Source organism: Pyrgilauda ruficollis, unplaced genomic scaffold (genome assembly GCF_017590135.1).
Source record: "Pyrgilauda ruficollis isolate IOZ18807 unplaced genomic scaffold, ASM1759013v1 scaffold8, whole genome shotgun sequence".
In the NCBI taxonomy this organism is placed as follows: Eukaryota; Metazoa; Chordata; class Aves; order Passeriformes; family Passeridae; genus Pyrgilauda; species Pyrgilauda ruficollis.
In genome coordinates, this window is record NW_024529932.1 from 7,498,867 (window position 1) to 7,514,378 (window position 15,512).

General features: G+C 39.0%; 1 protein-coding gene across 1 annotated transcript; it reads left to right on the plus strand.

Annotated features, from left to right (window-relative positions):
- Positions 1–916: 916 nt before the first annotated feature.
- Positions 917–14,416, plus strand: EXPH5 (exophilin 5). The gene is made up of 4 exons (XM_041487432.1): positions 917–1,176; positions 3,786–3,834; positions 5,383–5,509; positions 7,069–14,416. Exons 1-4 carry the CDS (start codon positions 1,124–1,126, stop codon positions 12,381–12,383), a joined length of 5,544 nt encoding a protein of 1,847 aa, XP_041343366.1. The 5' UTR covers positions 917–1,123; the 3' UTR covers positions 12,384–14,416.
- The last annotated feature ends 1,096 nt before the right edge of the window (positions 14,417–15,512 follow it).

The following is a 15,512-nucleotide window of genomic DNA, read 5'->3' on the forward strand; positions in this document are numbered from 1 at the left end:
GGTAATGCTTGGGACTGGCAATCACAGCCAGAGCTGCATTGTGCAGTGCTGTGCAATCTAAGTATAAAGGTGCAAGATCTTTGGTTAAAAAAGCTCAGTGAGTCTCAGACTGGTATTCTGGTCTGTGCCTGGGGCTCCCTGCTGGCATGTTAGTAAGACAAGGAACAGCTGTAATAAACAATGACAGGGAATGCAAGCCTCTAAAGAAATTATGATTAGTCAGATACATAGGTTTTGTAACAGAGCAGCTTGCTATTGTGGAGTGTTTGTATCAAAGCAGGAGATTTAAGGAGAGGTTTAAGTAGAGGCTGTCTAGGTTAGCTTTGTGGATTTTCACTAGTAACAATTCTCTTACATAACAACACAACATAGAAAAAGAATATGCAGTGTTAACACTGCTCCATACCTGTCATCTTCTCCTTCCTCTTTCTTGTGACCTGGTAATGTCCCTTATCCTGGAACACAGAAATGCTGGGCCAGTCTTCCCTGAAGAATAAAGGGACACTTGTGTAACTGAGAATCAGATTTCAAGGGTGCTTTACCCTGGTGCACAGTGAGGTAGCCAATGCACACATGAAGGTCGAGGCTTTGCTGTAGAACCTAAGCACTGAAATGTAGAACCTAAGCACTTAAATTTCTTAATTTAAGAAGGCAAAAAACCCCAAACTGTGCCTACTCATTAGATCAGCTTTTCTTGTGTGTGTTTATCTGTCTTTTCCATGGAAAATCTATCGTATCTGAGGCTCAGATGCCTTTGATTTCTGACCAAGCATAACTTGAAAAATAAACAAGTCAATCCTGACGTGTAACTGAGCTGATTGCTACATTTTCTAGTCACGCCTCTCTGTTGAAAACTTCCCCCACCCTCTTCTAGGTGTTGCCGTGGCATGTGGTTTGCTTTATGCATAGGCAAAGCACTGAAACAGTCTGCCTCTCACCAGGTAGAGTTATTTTGGAGAGCTAGTGAAACACTATAGGACGCAGCACTGTAAATCCTTAAGTAAGCCTAAATGGCAGAAGCTTTTCAAGGCTAAACATTAATGTCTGGTTAGAGGGTCCTTTCGGTTCTGGAGAGACAGTTTCGGCAGCTGCGGTGGTGTTCTACTGTGAGAATAAATGATGGATGCTGCAGGAAGGAGTGCGCTCACATGGACATACAGAAGATGCTAATAAAAGGTTTGTAACTGTAGTCTGAAGGCAGTTTGATCACTTTCGGTTCAAAGGTGTCAGTGTTCTTGAATTCATCCTTACTATTTTCTATGTATGTAAGTGTGATTCATCCTGGATAAAAATGCTGTTTAATTGTGTTTTCAGCATATGTGAGTTATGCGTTTGGTTTTTAGTTGGCTTCTTACGTAGTACTGGTAAGAATGGTATTGAAGAAAGTGGATTATACTGACATTAGACAGCTTGGTGGTAGCCTGGGGAAGACAGGTGCCTTTCCTCTGTGGAAATACTAATTCACAGCAGATTTTAAGTCATGGATTTTCATTATTGTTACCAGTAGTGATAGTCATCTTTTACTTTTAATCTTCCATTTGATTGTCATTAAAAAGATACATATGTATGTAAGTGGAAAAGTAGAACATATAATTTCTCATTTTCCATACTGAGGAGTATTTTCCAGATGGCAAATATTTCTGAACTTGGACATCATTTTTGCTTCTTTCCTGTTTATGAATAATAGACAATATTTACAAATATGTGTATATGCATTGTGTGCAAAATAATATAAACATTGCTCAGTGTCATTTACCAAAAAAGAAACTGAATTACTGTTTCCTAAAATTAAGCAATATTTCTCTGAAAGTAAGAAAAACTTTAATTTTGAAATGCTGGAAAATTTAAAACAGTTCATAGAAACTAATAAGGCAGTTTGGGAAATAGAAAGATTGGCATAAAGAAAATATTAAAATAACCTTGTCAGTGTAAGTTAGCAGGGAGAAAAATAAAGCAGGATGCAATGAGCAGTTATTTCTGAGAGAACAGTGACAATAAAGACACAGATGAATTTAGAATAGTGCCAGAGGTGCAAATGAAAATTTAAATTTTGCCTAGACTATCAGAAGACGTTTCTAACTAATATGACTACTTCACGTAGGTTCATTGCAAGGAGCAATTAATACAACATCAAGTGGGGAGAGCTTTGCGCTCTTGGGCTTTGCCAAAGAGTTGCTTTGCACAGTAAAGCTGAAGAAGAAAGCTTCTAACAAAGCTTTTGCATTTTCGTTATGCACATAAGTAAAAGTAAGGTAACTTGCTAAGCCACAGGATTTTACTGAACTTAATTTTCAGGAAATCATTGTAAAAGCTCTGAAATGTAAGTTTCGTTCTTAATTTGTTTTAGAAGCATTAAAACACAACTTTATTTAAGTTTAAAGGAAAAGCTACATACATTTCTGAGTTCTGGTTCTGTAAACTTCATTCAAAGGGGGAGGAAGCCCCCTGATTTAATGGCTGTTTTTATTCAGAGCTCCGAGGAAAAATTAGGAATTTTAGATTCAGACTGTCTAGCCGAATCCTAAGCCCGCTGAAATTAACAGTCTTGTTTGGTTTCAGTTGGACCCCATGTCAGAGAGGAGTCCTGGTTTTACAGTTCACAATTACAGAAGCAAAAACAAATTGCACCTTTCAACTGTTCTTCCCTGCCTGCAAGCACATTGCAAACAAATGACAAAGCACTTCAGGAGGAAAGGCTGGGCCACAAAGAACTTGCCAACAAGCCGGTTTATACTTGCTGTTGAAGCACAATAAAGTAGTCTGCCTGAGCACTTTAAGGGAGGCTTTAAGAGCCTAAGAACAAGGTCATTCAAAAAGACTTTGAGACAAACAGGACTGAGCAGAACCATCTTTCCCTACTTCATTTTCTCCCAAGAATTAACTTCCTGGGAAAAAAACAGTTTCTGAGATGAGGAAGAATTGGCAATCAGCACAGGCTGAACAACATTTCCTTCAGGGCTTTTGAAGGGACTGGGTTTGCTTAGTTGTAAAACAAGGATCTGCAGACTTGAATAGACTCAGTGACGTCTAGTCCTGTTCTTGTTTCTTTCGTTTATTTTGTATTTGTCTGCAAGTCACCCCATCAAACAGAATACTTTTTTTGTTTGGGGCTTCTCGGCTTGTTCTAACCACTGCATTACTCACGGACGCTAGAGCCAGTTCTCTGCCAAGCCCTTGCAGCCTTAAATAGCTTAGAAAAGCAGATGAGCCTTCTAACATGTCTTAAAAATTGGTAAATAAAGGCTGTTTTGGGTGAATAGCAGCAGGTTCCAAAGTTCACACCAAAACCAATCTGCTGTCTGTCTCTCCTCCTTTGCAGGGACAGAGCACAGCTCTGCATCTGAGTAGGGTGAAACGGAAGAGAAAAACAATAGACTTGCAGATGCAAACCAGTCAGAACTTAACAAGTATATAACTTAGGCTATGACGAGTACCTACTAAATTATTGTTGTTTGGAAAAAGAATGAATACCATCTTACCATAATGCTGGATTGAAACAGCTCTGTTGCAGACACTGAGTTGTCAGTAGGTTGAGTTCATTTTTGGCTGTGCAGTTATGAAGTTTGCAAGCTGACAAGGCCAAACTGAATGGTACATTTTCTGAGCACTTTATTTTTGCAGGATATTGGCAGTGGGGAGGTAAGGATGGATTCTTCATAGAGCAAGTTTTTTTTTCAGATGCTTCTCAATAGTTGTTAAAATGAGAAGCTGCTGGATATTTGCTACCTGATGAAATTACAGCAAGTTCCTTTTCAAAACCAACATTTAAATCCCTCTGCCTACAGATATGACAGTTCTGCTAGCCCACCCTCAAAAGTGGAAGAAATGGCAACGGTAAGTAGCTTATCCATTTCTTGTCTGCAATGTTTGTGCAATTTTTCAAAAAGTAGTCCCCTTGGTATAGGCTGTTGCTTTAACATATGTTTAAATAGTATTCTTGCACTTCTTGCTTTAAATGCTGAGTAAAATTTTGCGTTGTGAACTTGTTCCATGCAGTAGACTGAGCTTGTCTGTTAAATTCCAAAGCTTTCCTAGCTAGGACATCTAGCTCTGCTGGATTCAGTTCTCTCATAACGATAGAATAATTGCATGGATATTTTCCCAGGTCAGGACCTTCACATATCTTGGCAACTGTAACCAACCTGTAAATAGATCAAAACTCCCACTAAACAATAATCTAGTATTTACTTTGTTTCATTTCATTTGTACAAGGATGAAAAAGAGTAGCTGGCCTGGGCAGGCAGTAATCTAGAACTTCTTGTGCAACATTTCCATGCACAGAGTTACCATGTAAATGTAAATTTTGAAGTAGGAATTTCTTTTTTTTTTTTTTTGGGTGGATGGATGGATGGATGGATGGATGGATGGATGGATGGATGGATGGATGTTCCATTTTGTAAGCACAAGCTCATTTTAAGGATAAAACAGATTTATTTCTGATGTAATTTAAGTGCATGCTGTTGAAATATCAGATTTTCTTCCAATGATTATATTTTCTATCTTAATTATTTTTTTTATGCTGTATTACTAAAATGTTTTTCCTCATCTTCAACTGGTGGCATAACCAAGGTATACAGTGTATAATCAAAGGCACAGAGGATGTACACCTCCCTTCTCTCATATTTCAAAAATAAAGGGATAATATATTTTAATATATGACTGAGCAAAGATCTTATCAGGGAATCCTGTCTGTTATAGAAACATATTATATAAAGATATATTATAGATAGATGAGTAAAATATTATTAATATGATGAACAAAAAAAGTAGTAGGGTGGGGTTTTTTTGAAAAAAGGAGGAAAAGTTTCAGCTAAAATAATTCAGCAGTTAAATAGTTGTCTGCACTTCCACCACCTGAGACTGTAAGCTTAGAGAAAAATGGGTGGGACAGAACCTCTCAGTTTAACATGTAATCCAAACACAGATGGAGAATAGGATGACATTTTTCCCACTTTTACCACTAAGTGCTGTCTTCCTATAAGAAAATGGACTGTAGTGTTAAATTATTAAATCTCTGTTGGGAGGTCAGTGGGTGAATTTTAAAATACACTGGTTAAGGAAGAAGTAATTGTGGAAAACTAAATTGAGAGATACAATGCAATAAGGATGCATTAGGATAAAACAAGTTAACTATTCCCTTATCCAAAACATGCTACAGGATGAGGACAAGATGAGTAATTCTCCTTATTATATGTGTAGAAGTCTATAAACTGCATGCAATTTTACAACCCTCAGTTGTGTATTTTAATAATACTTTATTTAATGGACTGACAGAGTTTACTCACCTCTGGAATTTGTGACACAGTTTGCGATGTGATATGTGAAATGTGATTTGAACCCACATGTAGAACTGAAACCAGATTACCTTACAATTTTTAACAGGCTGAAATGTGTAATTCCCCAATGCCAGCTGAAACAAGTGGTCGTTCTTTTGATACAAACCAAAATGAAACAATGGAGAAAAGTACACTGGAATGGAATGAACAGCTAGAGAAGGAGATTTTCAGTGGTAAGTGTGTGTCCTTATTTCAGTATTGCTTGATAGTATTGTTACCAGAAGTGACTGTGGTTTAAAAGAATTTTCTGCAAAAGCACAGCCTGTAAAAAATGGCTCATTTCTAGCAGAGTGGCTACTTTTTCTTGTCTTTGTCTGACAGCAGAATGTCTACTCCAACACTGATTTCAGGAGATGTCAGTGATCACTCTTAGAGTGCATTTCATCTCATACTGGTACAGTTCAGAAGAATCCCATGTAACTGTGCACAGCTCTCTCTGCTGTTTCTGCCAGGAGCCCGTAGTGCACCCCTCAGATGCAGACACAGGGTTACATGAGAATTCCATCCCAGGTTCCTGCATGCATAATTTTGGTCAGGATGAATTATTTGGATGGTTTTATAAACTGTAAAGCCACAAACTACAGAAGTAAGAGGCATTATGGCATTCAGTGAGTTTTCTGGGAGCCTTTTTATACCCCCAGTCAAGAGTTGCATGTTCTTTTTCAGCTTGGCTCATGTCCTCCCAATGGAAGACTCAGAAACAACTCCTCTTTTGCTTGTTCTAAGCTGGGTTTCTCAGGAGTCTTCTATTTTGTGTGCTGAAGCTAAACTTAGGAAAAATGGAGAATTTTAGTACCTTTGGATCATATTTACTTCCAACTGTACACATTTATCAACGCTTTCTTAATGCTTTTGTAGTGTTAGCACAGGTCTATAATGACTGACCACTCAGTCTTATGTATTTAAGTGGATTAGGAAGTTCTGTAACAAAACAATCATATCCATTGTATATTATTTGTAGTATTTTGAAAATAGCAGAATATAATTAGCAAAGGCATAATTGCTTTTGACAATAAAAATAGTTTTAATACATTGCTATCAGTCTTCTGACTGAATATCTCGGTTAATTGAGCTACATAGTGTTTAATTCCAGTTCATGAGGTTGCCTATATATATTTATATAAATACATATTTGTTGCTAGATTGAATCACAGCTTCCTAACTATTTAATTACCCTTTCTTATCCAGAAAAAGCCATTTTCAGTGCTCATACAATTCAGAAGAGAACTTTTTTTATGAATGAAATAAAAATGGACATGCCAGACTATTGAATATGCTTGGTTGATGGTTTGCAGGATCCTGTTTTCTTATAGTTATGTCATAACTGTGCTTTGTGAACACACAGAAAGGTCTGTGTTTGCCTAGTGAATTATTTTCAGGGATTTTTTTGCTTACAGATTCGTTTACACACACACATACACACACATACAGTGAGTGAGGACTCAGACTTCAAATTGTTTTGTTTTTCTTTTAAATAGCATAAAGAATAACATTTACATAAAGAGCAGTCATGGAGGAGAGCATTTTTTTTCTTGTAGTCATAATGGGTGACTACTGAAAAGTCCTATGGAGGAAGAATGTGTGGTTTAGGAAGGGTTTTGAATGCTGAGAAGCTGACTCCTTTTAAAGCCAGTTCTGATTATTAATGTAGTACATGAAACATTTTAACATAAGCAGTCAGAAGATTATTAAAGAAAACAAAACCAAGTATCTTTTTTTTTTCCCTGTGCAGTTCTAAGTGATCTGGATGACCAGCTGGCCCAGGAACAAACCCAAGACCCTTTGGACAGGATTGTTTCTACAAGCAGTGCATCAAATGTCCAAAGTAGTAGCGCATTCCCTATTTCAAAGAGGCAGACTGTTAGTAGGGGGCAACAGAGAAATGACTGGAGTGACATGCCTAGCACATTTTTCCCAGATGGAATGAGAACACTAAGGGCCAAAGATGAACACAAAATTTTCATCAGACCAAGGAAGTTACACAGTGCATATATAAACTGGCACCAAACAGCCTTTCAGGAAGATTGCAGTTATGGTGATGCAGCCGATGGAAATCCTCGTCTGCACCGCAGGAGGCTCTCTGCCGTTTCTTTCGGGCGCTCTTCGGAAGGGAGCTTATATCCCCCCTCCATAACACACAACAGCGGATTTAGGCACAAGGCTTGTATGAACAGGGATACAGCTGGCAGAAGTTACTCTGTGTGTTCCCTTCGGAGATGTCCATCATCAGTATCTTCTGATCAGCTCTCAGCATCTAGTTTACAGCATCCATTGGCAAGAGAGAGCAAGAATGGTTTTGTACCAAGGTTTGGTCGACAGAACCCAAAGAGAATTCCTCTGTCTTCCATTGTATGGAACAACACACCAGACTCTTCAGAACAAACTCCAGAAACAATGTTTAGAACTCAATCACTTATGGAGTTTCATGCTACAGACCATGGTAGATATCCCAGCTCTTTACAAGAAACTAAGAAATACCCAAGTTACCACTCAAAACACCACTACAGAAGATCTATTTCAAGCAGTAATTGCTTTAGTAGAGTTAGTTGCCCTGACAAAGCTACTTCTCCGTTGCCCTTTGACAACTGGGAAAACTATCCTTTATACAAATCAGAAAATAATCTCTCTAGATCCTACTATGGAGACACCTCTCCTCATAGGAGGTTGTATGCAAACCAAAAAAATTCTTATGGAAGAAAAGACAACTATCCTTCTTGGGCTGATATTCCTCAGTGTTACAGTGATGATGTGTTTATTTCCCCTGATGCCAGCTTTGAAACATTTATGGCTAATTTAAATGACCAGCAGTGGGCACATGCAAAGAATGCCAAGTTTGGTTCACAGCGCCTGCAGAATGATTTTCACATGTACTCTCCAGAAAATACAAGTATCAAAAGGATGACAAGAAGTGCAAACAGAAATTTTTCAGAACTCACTGAGGGCTGTCAGCCTTGGCTAAGTTGTACCTCTTCTGTTTCTTCATCTGGTATCAGAACTGATGAGTCAGTCTTTCCCAATTCAAAGGACCAACCAGAACCTACAAGACTGAACAGGAATTCAGTTGTCGTTACCCAAAGGAGTAAAAAGCCAGACTTTACACACCTGGAAAAGGCTGAAGGTGTGAAACAGCCAGACGAAGACACGCTGTTACCATCAGTTCCTCAACAAGCAGATACAAGCTACATCAATGCACGGAGTTTTTCCCCTAACAGCCCTGCTTCTGCCATGTGGCAAAGAGATGTATCTGTCTTTAATACAATGACATCAAAGAGACAAGCCCAAGCCACTGCCAGAGGAGATACTGCAAAAATTTATACATCAAATGGTGATAAAAGAAATGTAGAAATGAAGGAAAATGATTGCCCACCCAATAGTCTGTTCAGTCAGCCTCCCTGTATTTTGCCAGCTGATGGGAGCAGGAAGGAACCTTTTTTTCCAAGTCAGAAAGAATGGGAACATAATCTGCATTATGCAGCACAAAGAGAGAGCACCAAACAGGATAGCTGGAATGCAGAAGCCCTTCACAAAGCTACTCCAAAGAGACAGTCCGCACTACTGAATGTTACTTCTGCTCTATCCACTGAAAAATTAACAAACTGTCAAGGCATGTTGTCCTGTCCTCCTGAGCTCTCATCTAGTTTCTCACAAAACTCTCCACAAGCACTTTCTCATAAAGACAATGCTAAATGCTTAGGAACACTAACTAGCTCTTCGGTAAATAGCACTGTTACTGAGTCTCAAGCAGAAGCGGGGAAAACAGCTGACATGAGGAGGACAAGTGTTAGCAAAGAGATTTCACAGAAAACACTGCAAAATGCAAGCACTTTAGTTACTAAGGACTGTAATGGGCAAGTTACTACTAGTTCTCCACGAAATGGAAATTCTGGAAATATTTATATGCATGGCTTTGATGGAGAACCCAATACCTCTGAAAACAGTTTAAGTTATTTTTGCCTAGAAAACGGAACTGAAAAAATGAGGAGTATTTCACCTTGTATCAGAAGGTTTCACAAGCAAGACAGCTCGCCAAGACATAGCAGTAGCTGTAGCATTACTGGGTCCCCTGGCAGAAACAGCTCCAAATCTTCTGACCCCCTTGTTATTTATTACACTTTGCCTAGAAAATCAGCTAGCATTGCTGGTAGTATTATGTCAGAGACACCCATCTCTTTACCTAGAGAAAGCAGAACAACATACGATGGTTTAAGGTCTGAAACTCTGCATAGAGCTGCCACCTCTTATTCTAATCAAAGAGATGTGTCTTGTTTAGACCCAAAATGTTCCTTTATAACATCAGCATCATTAAATGCTGCCACAAGTAACAAAGACTACCACAGTCCTTTAACCAAAAATAGTAATGATTCAGTAAGTAGCAGTACATCAGTTGATCTGACAGACAGATGTAAACATCTAAGCAGAAGAGAATCCTCTGTGTTTTCAGATTATAAGGAAGGGGGAAATTTTTTGCAGAAATATAAAACCACAAGCACATTTACAGTTTGTGTTGATGAAGATCATGTCAAGTATCATGAACTAGTTTCAATTTATTACACACTACCACGGAGGCATTCAAAAACATTTTGTAGCCTCTTTAGAGATAATTCAGAGGATGCAGATTTACCTTGTCCCAAAGAAACTGTTCAGTCACCAAGAATACAAAACAAGAAAAATGAAGGTCATGTGAGTTTAGCAAATGTTTTTTTCCCTACTACTTCAGAAAAAGAGGTGTCTTCATATTCTTCTGACCAAGTATCTTCAGTTCTGGTCACACCTCAGAATTTAAGAACTGTTGTTGATAGTGAAGAAGATAATTCTCATTTATCCCCTAGCTCTGAGAAGTCAGTGAGTGTGGTACCTAACAAGAAAGATAATTCAGCATGTCTTCCATTAGCAGAAAATGTACTTTCTGATGTGGTGACAAAAGAAATTTCTTTTGGTGGCCCACAATCCACTGCAATAGTGGCTAAGTCAGGTAAGGCCATTTCTGATGCTTCAAGCAGCCAAAAGGCAGAAATACATGTAAAAGAAAAGAAGGAAATTTTACAAAGAGCAACACCACTAATGTCCACTTTATCAACCCCTCCCAAGCCAGCCAGACATTTAGAGAAGCCTTTATATTCTAATTCAATGAATAAAAATATTGTACAGAAGGGAAGCTCTGAAACTTGCTCTCAGCCCCCAAAAGTGAACAAGAAAAATCTGAACAGTTTATTCCTCCGCTCCAGAGAGAAGAGTTCTCTTGGAAGGAGTGGTAACACAGAGCATGCTGATGTGCCACTTCCTCCTGTGGAAGATATGTACAGGGATAGTGCCCAAGTTAAACAGAGAGTAGATGTCCTACGCCGAACTGCCCCTATGTGTAATAATAAATTTAGTGGGCTGCAGTTAAGGGCTGACAGTTCAAGAAAAAAAGAGAATGGTTCAAACTTCTGTAGCAAAGTGCTTCCAGAGTCTCCAAGCAAAACATCTGAGGTAAGCACTGCTTCCAGTGCTGATCCATTTCTTCAGCTAGACAAAGTGGCTAGCACAGATACAGATGAAGTAAAGAATTCGAAAATTAAAAAAGAGCAAAACTCACAGAGTTCTCATATGGGTGAAGTTTACAGTGGTTTTCAGGAATCAGAGAGGCATAATGAGGGCAATCTGAACATGAAAGATAAAGTGCCCAGGGTTACACAAGATCAGAACATAACACAGAGTGCAGAAGAGGAGAGCAAGCTTCTCTCTGACTGCACAAGAGACAAAGTCAAAGATATAGAAAAAAGGAAAAACAGACCTTCAATTAAAAATAAATTGGCAGCTGTTTACAAAACAAGTCGTAAATTTTCAAGTAAAAATTTACCCCCCAAACCACACATAAGTAACATTTTTTCACAGAATGATGGAAGTGCTACTTCTTTAGAGGTCAGCATGTCCCTTGACTCATTGATTTCAGCAGATTCCCACCAGCCATTCCTGGAGTTGGACAATGAAAATCAGAATCACGGTCTGAACTCTGCCAAGAATACTCCAAGACCAAGAACAGCTGATAATAAGAAGCCTGAAAATCAGAATGATCCTTCTTCGCTTGTTAACGGCAAAAGAAGGCCTTTTACAAGTTCATATACACACAAGGAAGCCATCAGTCCTCAAAAAACTGCAGTGAAAGTGGAGAATAGGCCAAGACTCACAACCCTATATCCAGATAAAGGAGTAACCACAAGAAATAAGAATTCCCAAACACTTGATGTCGGATTAGAAAGCAAAAGCCAGCCCCTTGCTCCCAGTGCTACTACCTCATACCCACTGGATGAAGAGAAAGGAAGAGCTAGCAGTCATACCTGTGCTCCTCCCTCGCTACTTTTAACTGACAAAAACTCCAACACCTATGTAAATAGCTGCTTGCAGGCAGACACATGTCCAGAGCAAAACCTGACTTCCCAGACAGTGCTTGGTCAGCGTCAAAATACCTCTCAGCCTGCTGCCTTAGAAAACGCTAACCTCAATAGCTATCAGTTGCGCAAGAGCCGTGCGAAAAGTCAGCGTGAGCGGCACCTCTCTGAGGGCATTTGTGCTCGAGATTCCCTTGAGACCTCTGCCTCAGGAAGCAATATTCTACCCAAAGACGGCATACACGGGAAGAGATTTAAATCTTACTCAGAGCTGTTGTCTTGTGATGAGAATGAAAACTGGGCGTCAGACGATGAGAAATGTTACAGCACTAGAAATTTAATGTATCCATCTGTGGAATTTGGTATATTTGGCAAAGAGCAACAACTGGCTTTCCTGGAAAATATCAAGAGGTCACTTACAGAAGGGCGATTATGGAGACCATGTCTACTTAATAACCCTGGTGCTTTCAGAGATACAGAGAGCTCTTCTATAAACAGGGCTGAGCTTCTAAGCTCAAGTTCTGCTGGGAGCAAAATGTCATCAGCTGCCTCATCCCCCCGAGAGCTGACTGATACCTACGGGGAAGACCCAGCTGCCTACTCGGACTCAGACAGTGATACCACCACTGATGATGAATATTATCTAGATGAGATAGATAAAGAATCAGAGCTATGAAGGGACTGTGGTACTAAGAGGGCACAATAGCGTGGTAGTTTCTGGGCAGGCAAAAACATGTCAAATACACTGGGCCCGTTCTTGTGCTGCTGTAAATTGGTACAGCTTCCTTAATTTCAAGGGAGTTAGTATGGTGTATTAGCTGAGCATTTGATTTTTGTATTAAATGTGTGGCTTCACCTTTTCTGTTTCTCTTAGCAGGGAAAAACAATGTTAAAAAATCCCTTCCCCAAAATATACAAGGTAAACAGCTGTGGAGCATTGGGCAGTGTAAGTCCAGGGATGGCTTTCCTCTGAGTCAGCAAGCAGTAGTTAGGTTCCTGCCAGCTACGCAGTGCTGGAATGGATAAATTCTAGCTTGAGCTGCTTTTTCTTACAGAACTTAACAGAAAACCAAGAAGTTACTTTGCTGATAATTTGTTGTTTCTCCAATCTTCCTCATTATCAAACATGATAATGCTAATCCTTCCCACTAAACAAATATCCTTACAAAATGAAACCTCTTAAATCTTTACAGCATATTCTGCATTAATGTTCTTTTCCTGCATTCCTGGGAAGCATAGCAACAATGTCCCTGGTGGCATTTGTTCTGCTGTGCTGTTGAGGCAGATTCCACACCAGGACTTTTCAGCATTGCAAGAGCAGTGAGCAATGTGAGTTGCAGAAGTACTTCTAGTGTAGGAGAAAAAGCTCAACATAGGGCACGTCACTGAGAAACTTACCAAAAGAAAGAAAGCTGAGCATGGAAATCTGCTGTCCAGACATGGAAGATTCATAACCAGCACAGCTTTGGTTACAGTTGACATGACTGGCTAGATTTCTGGTCTTAGAAACAAGTTAATTTGGATTAAAAGACATACACTTTTAACAATTCAAAATATAAAAATATTTAGCTTGTTGGTTTCCTGTATTAACCTTACAGGTTGAATCTTTAGTTGTCCTAGCAGTGGGAAAATAACCAAAACAGTTTGTGAGGTCCTGGAGTTCTGCAGCTGCCTCTGCTTGGCTGCTCTTGGCATGAGGCACCTGCAGCCACTGGGCTCCTTCAGGGCAGCAGCCTGAGAGAGCACTTGGCTGGGGCACCGCTGCACCGTACAGACTGGGCGCTTTTTACATGCAAAGTAAATAAAAACTGTAAGAAAGGTGCTTTGCCCTTTGTTAAACTACAATCCCCTTTTGGTATTTTTCAGCTGTTTCTGCTGTGACCACAGTACTCTTTATCCTCTAAACTGAATGGGTGTAAACATGTTCCATTGGCTCTTCTTCAGCCACAACAACAATGTAGTATTATTACTCAGTAGCCAAAACTTGTCCCTGGCCATAAAATTTCTAAATAAGCTTTGTTCTCTTTTTATGAAAAATCAGAAGTGGCTCACTGAGCCAGAAGATATATTTTAAAATAATTATACATTTTCTTCTGCTTTATTTCTAATTTCATATATGGTCTGAAATGATGGTCCATATTTTTATATGCTTTTTAATCCAATAAAATTTCTGTAGGACATAATTATATTTTTCTAACTTGAAGGACAGTATATTGGTATTTTAAAATAATATATTTTTCACAAAGCAAGCAATGCTTGTATCATTGTCTCCTCCACAAGAAACTAAAAGACGAAAATATTACAGTAGGTAAGAGGTATCCTTATTTTTTCATACTGTAAGCTTCGTTAAAGAAGTGGGTCTGTAGTTCAAATCTGTACTGATATATAAGTATCATTACTTTTTGCTGGGGTAACTTGTCTTTTGTTGTACATAGAAGGACTAACATAAACTGTATATTTATAGAAGAACTGATCTCTACCACATGCCTGTTTCACAAGAATAAAACCATATGCTGACATAGGCAATGCTGGAAGGAGATGACTACTGTATAATTGCAGTCTTGTAAAAAGTGGTATTCTAAAGAGAAATTATGTTTTTCTGTAAATGTCTCTATTCTCGGTATGTACAGGATTCTGTAGAGTAAGACAATAAAACCAGCTGAGTATCTGCGCGGAATTTCTGCTGTTGTACATTTCTGCAAAATAAATTAATCAAAAAATTTGCAATACCAGCCTACATAAGGTAAAGAATAATAAAAGAAATGTGTACAAAGGAAGTAAATGGTCATACAGTTTTTCTTGACTAGATGTGGATGGTTTAGAGCATTTTTATTTGTAATTATTTTCTAACCATTCAACAGCAGTTGGATTAAGTGCTCACCTTGCAGACATAATTTTTTTTCATTTGCTATACTGTGTATGACAGGAAATCAGGTGGCTTGATTTAATGTAAGCAAGTAAAAACTGCTTTTGATTGTAAATTAGTTGTGGAAGACTGCAGCCTGTTGAGGCTACATTTACACTGAATAACAGTATTCTAACATTCAACTGCATGAAAACATAGGGAGAAATACCTTTTGAATAGCAATCAGCTCCATTCAGTTTAGCAGAGCCAAATTTTGACACTTCCACTCTTCCAAGATTTTCTTTGGCAAAAATTAATTCTATAAATATTGATAATTTTCCGGATCTTCACATTTCAAACTATTTGTTTGAAATAAATTCTGCATTTACATGAAAAAAATTATTGGTAGTGTATTTGTTTTTCACATGCTGCGAATGCAGTAGACTATTAAAAAAAAAATCTAGTATCTTAATGTGGTTGCCAACATCATCAGGGTGCTGATGGCCAGCAGAGCCATGGATTGAGGGGCAGGCAGCCTTGGTCCATCTTGCAGCTGTAGCCAGCACCCATATCAGCTGCTAGGCTCAGGCAGGATGTGCTGCCTTCTCTTGTCCTGCCAGCTGACAAGTCTCCAGCACACAAAATAGTTTTCCATCCATAGTAGAATCTTTACAGTAGATCTATTAAACCCTTAGAAAGCCATATGCCTGCAGCTTGCCTTGAGGTGCCAGTACTTCACGTAGGGGCCAAGGGTAGTGTTTGATGAGTAGTTTTACAAGGTGATGAGCTCCACGTGAAGATCCCTTCAGCTGCAATTGGGCCTGAGTGAAACCTGGCTGCCACGTGCCATGTAATAGTGTGAGACTAATCACAGTCTTTCAGCCTTAATTACTACAGCCAGTATTTGTGGTACCTGAGCAGTCCTTCAGCCTGGTTTCAGGAGGAAAACATGGTTTATGA

Coding starts and splice junctions, on each gene's coding strand:
- EXPH5 (XM_041487432.1), top strand. CDS start 1,124: ATGCTGCAGGAAGGAGTGCGCTCACATGGACATACAGAAGATGCTAAT. Junction 1,177..3,785: donor ACAGAAGATGCTAATAAAAG/GTTTGTAACTGT, acceptor CTCTGCCTACAG/ATATGACAGTTCTGCTAGCC. Junction 5,510..7,068: donor AGAGAAGGAGATTTTCAGTG/GTAAGTGTGTGT, acceptor TTCCCTGTGCAG/TTCTAAGTGATCTGGATGAC.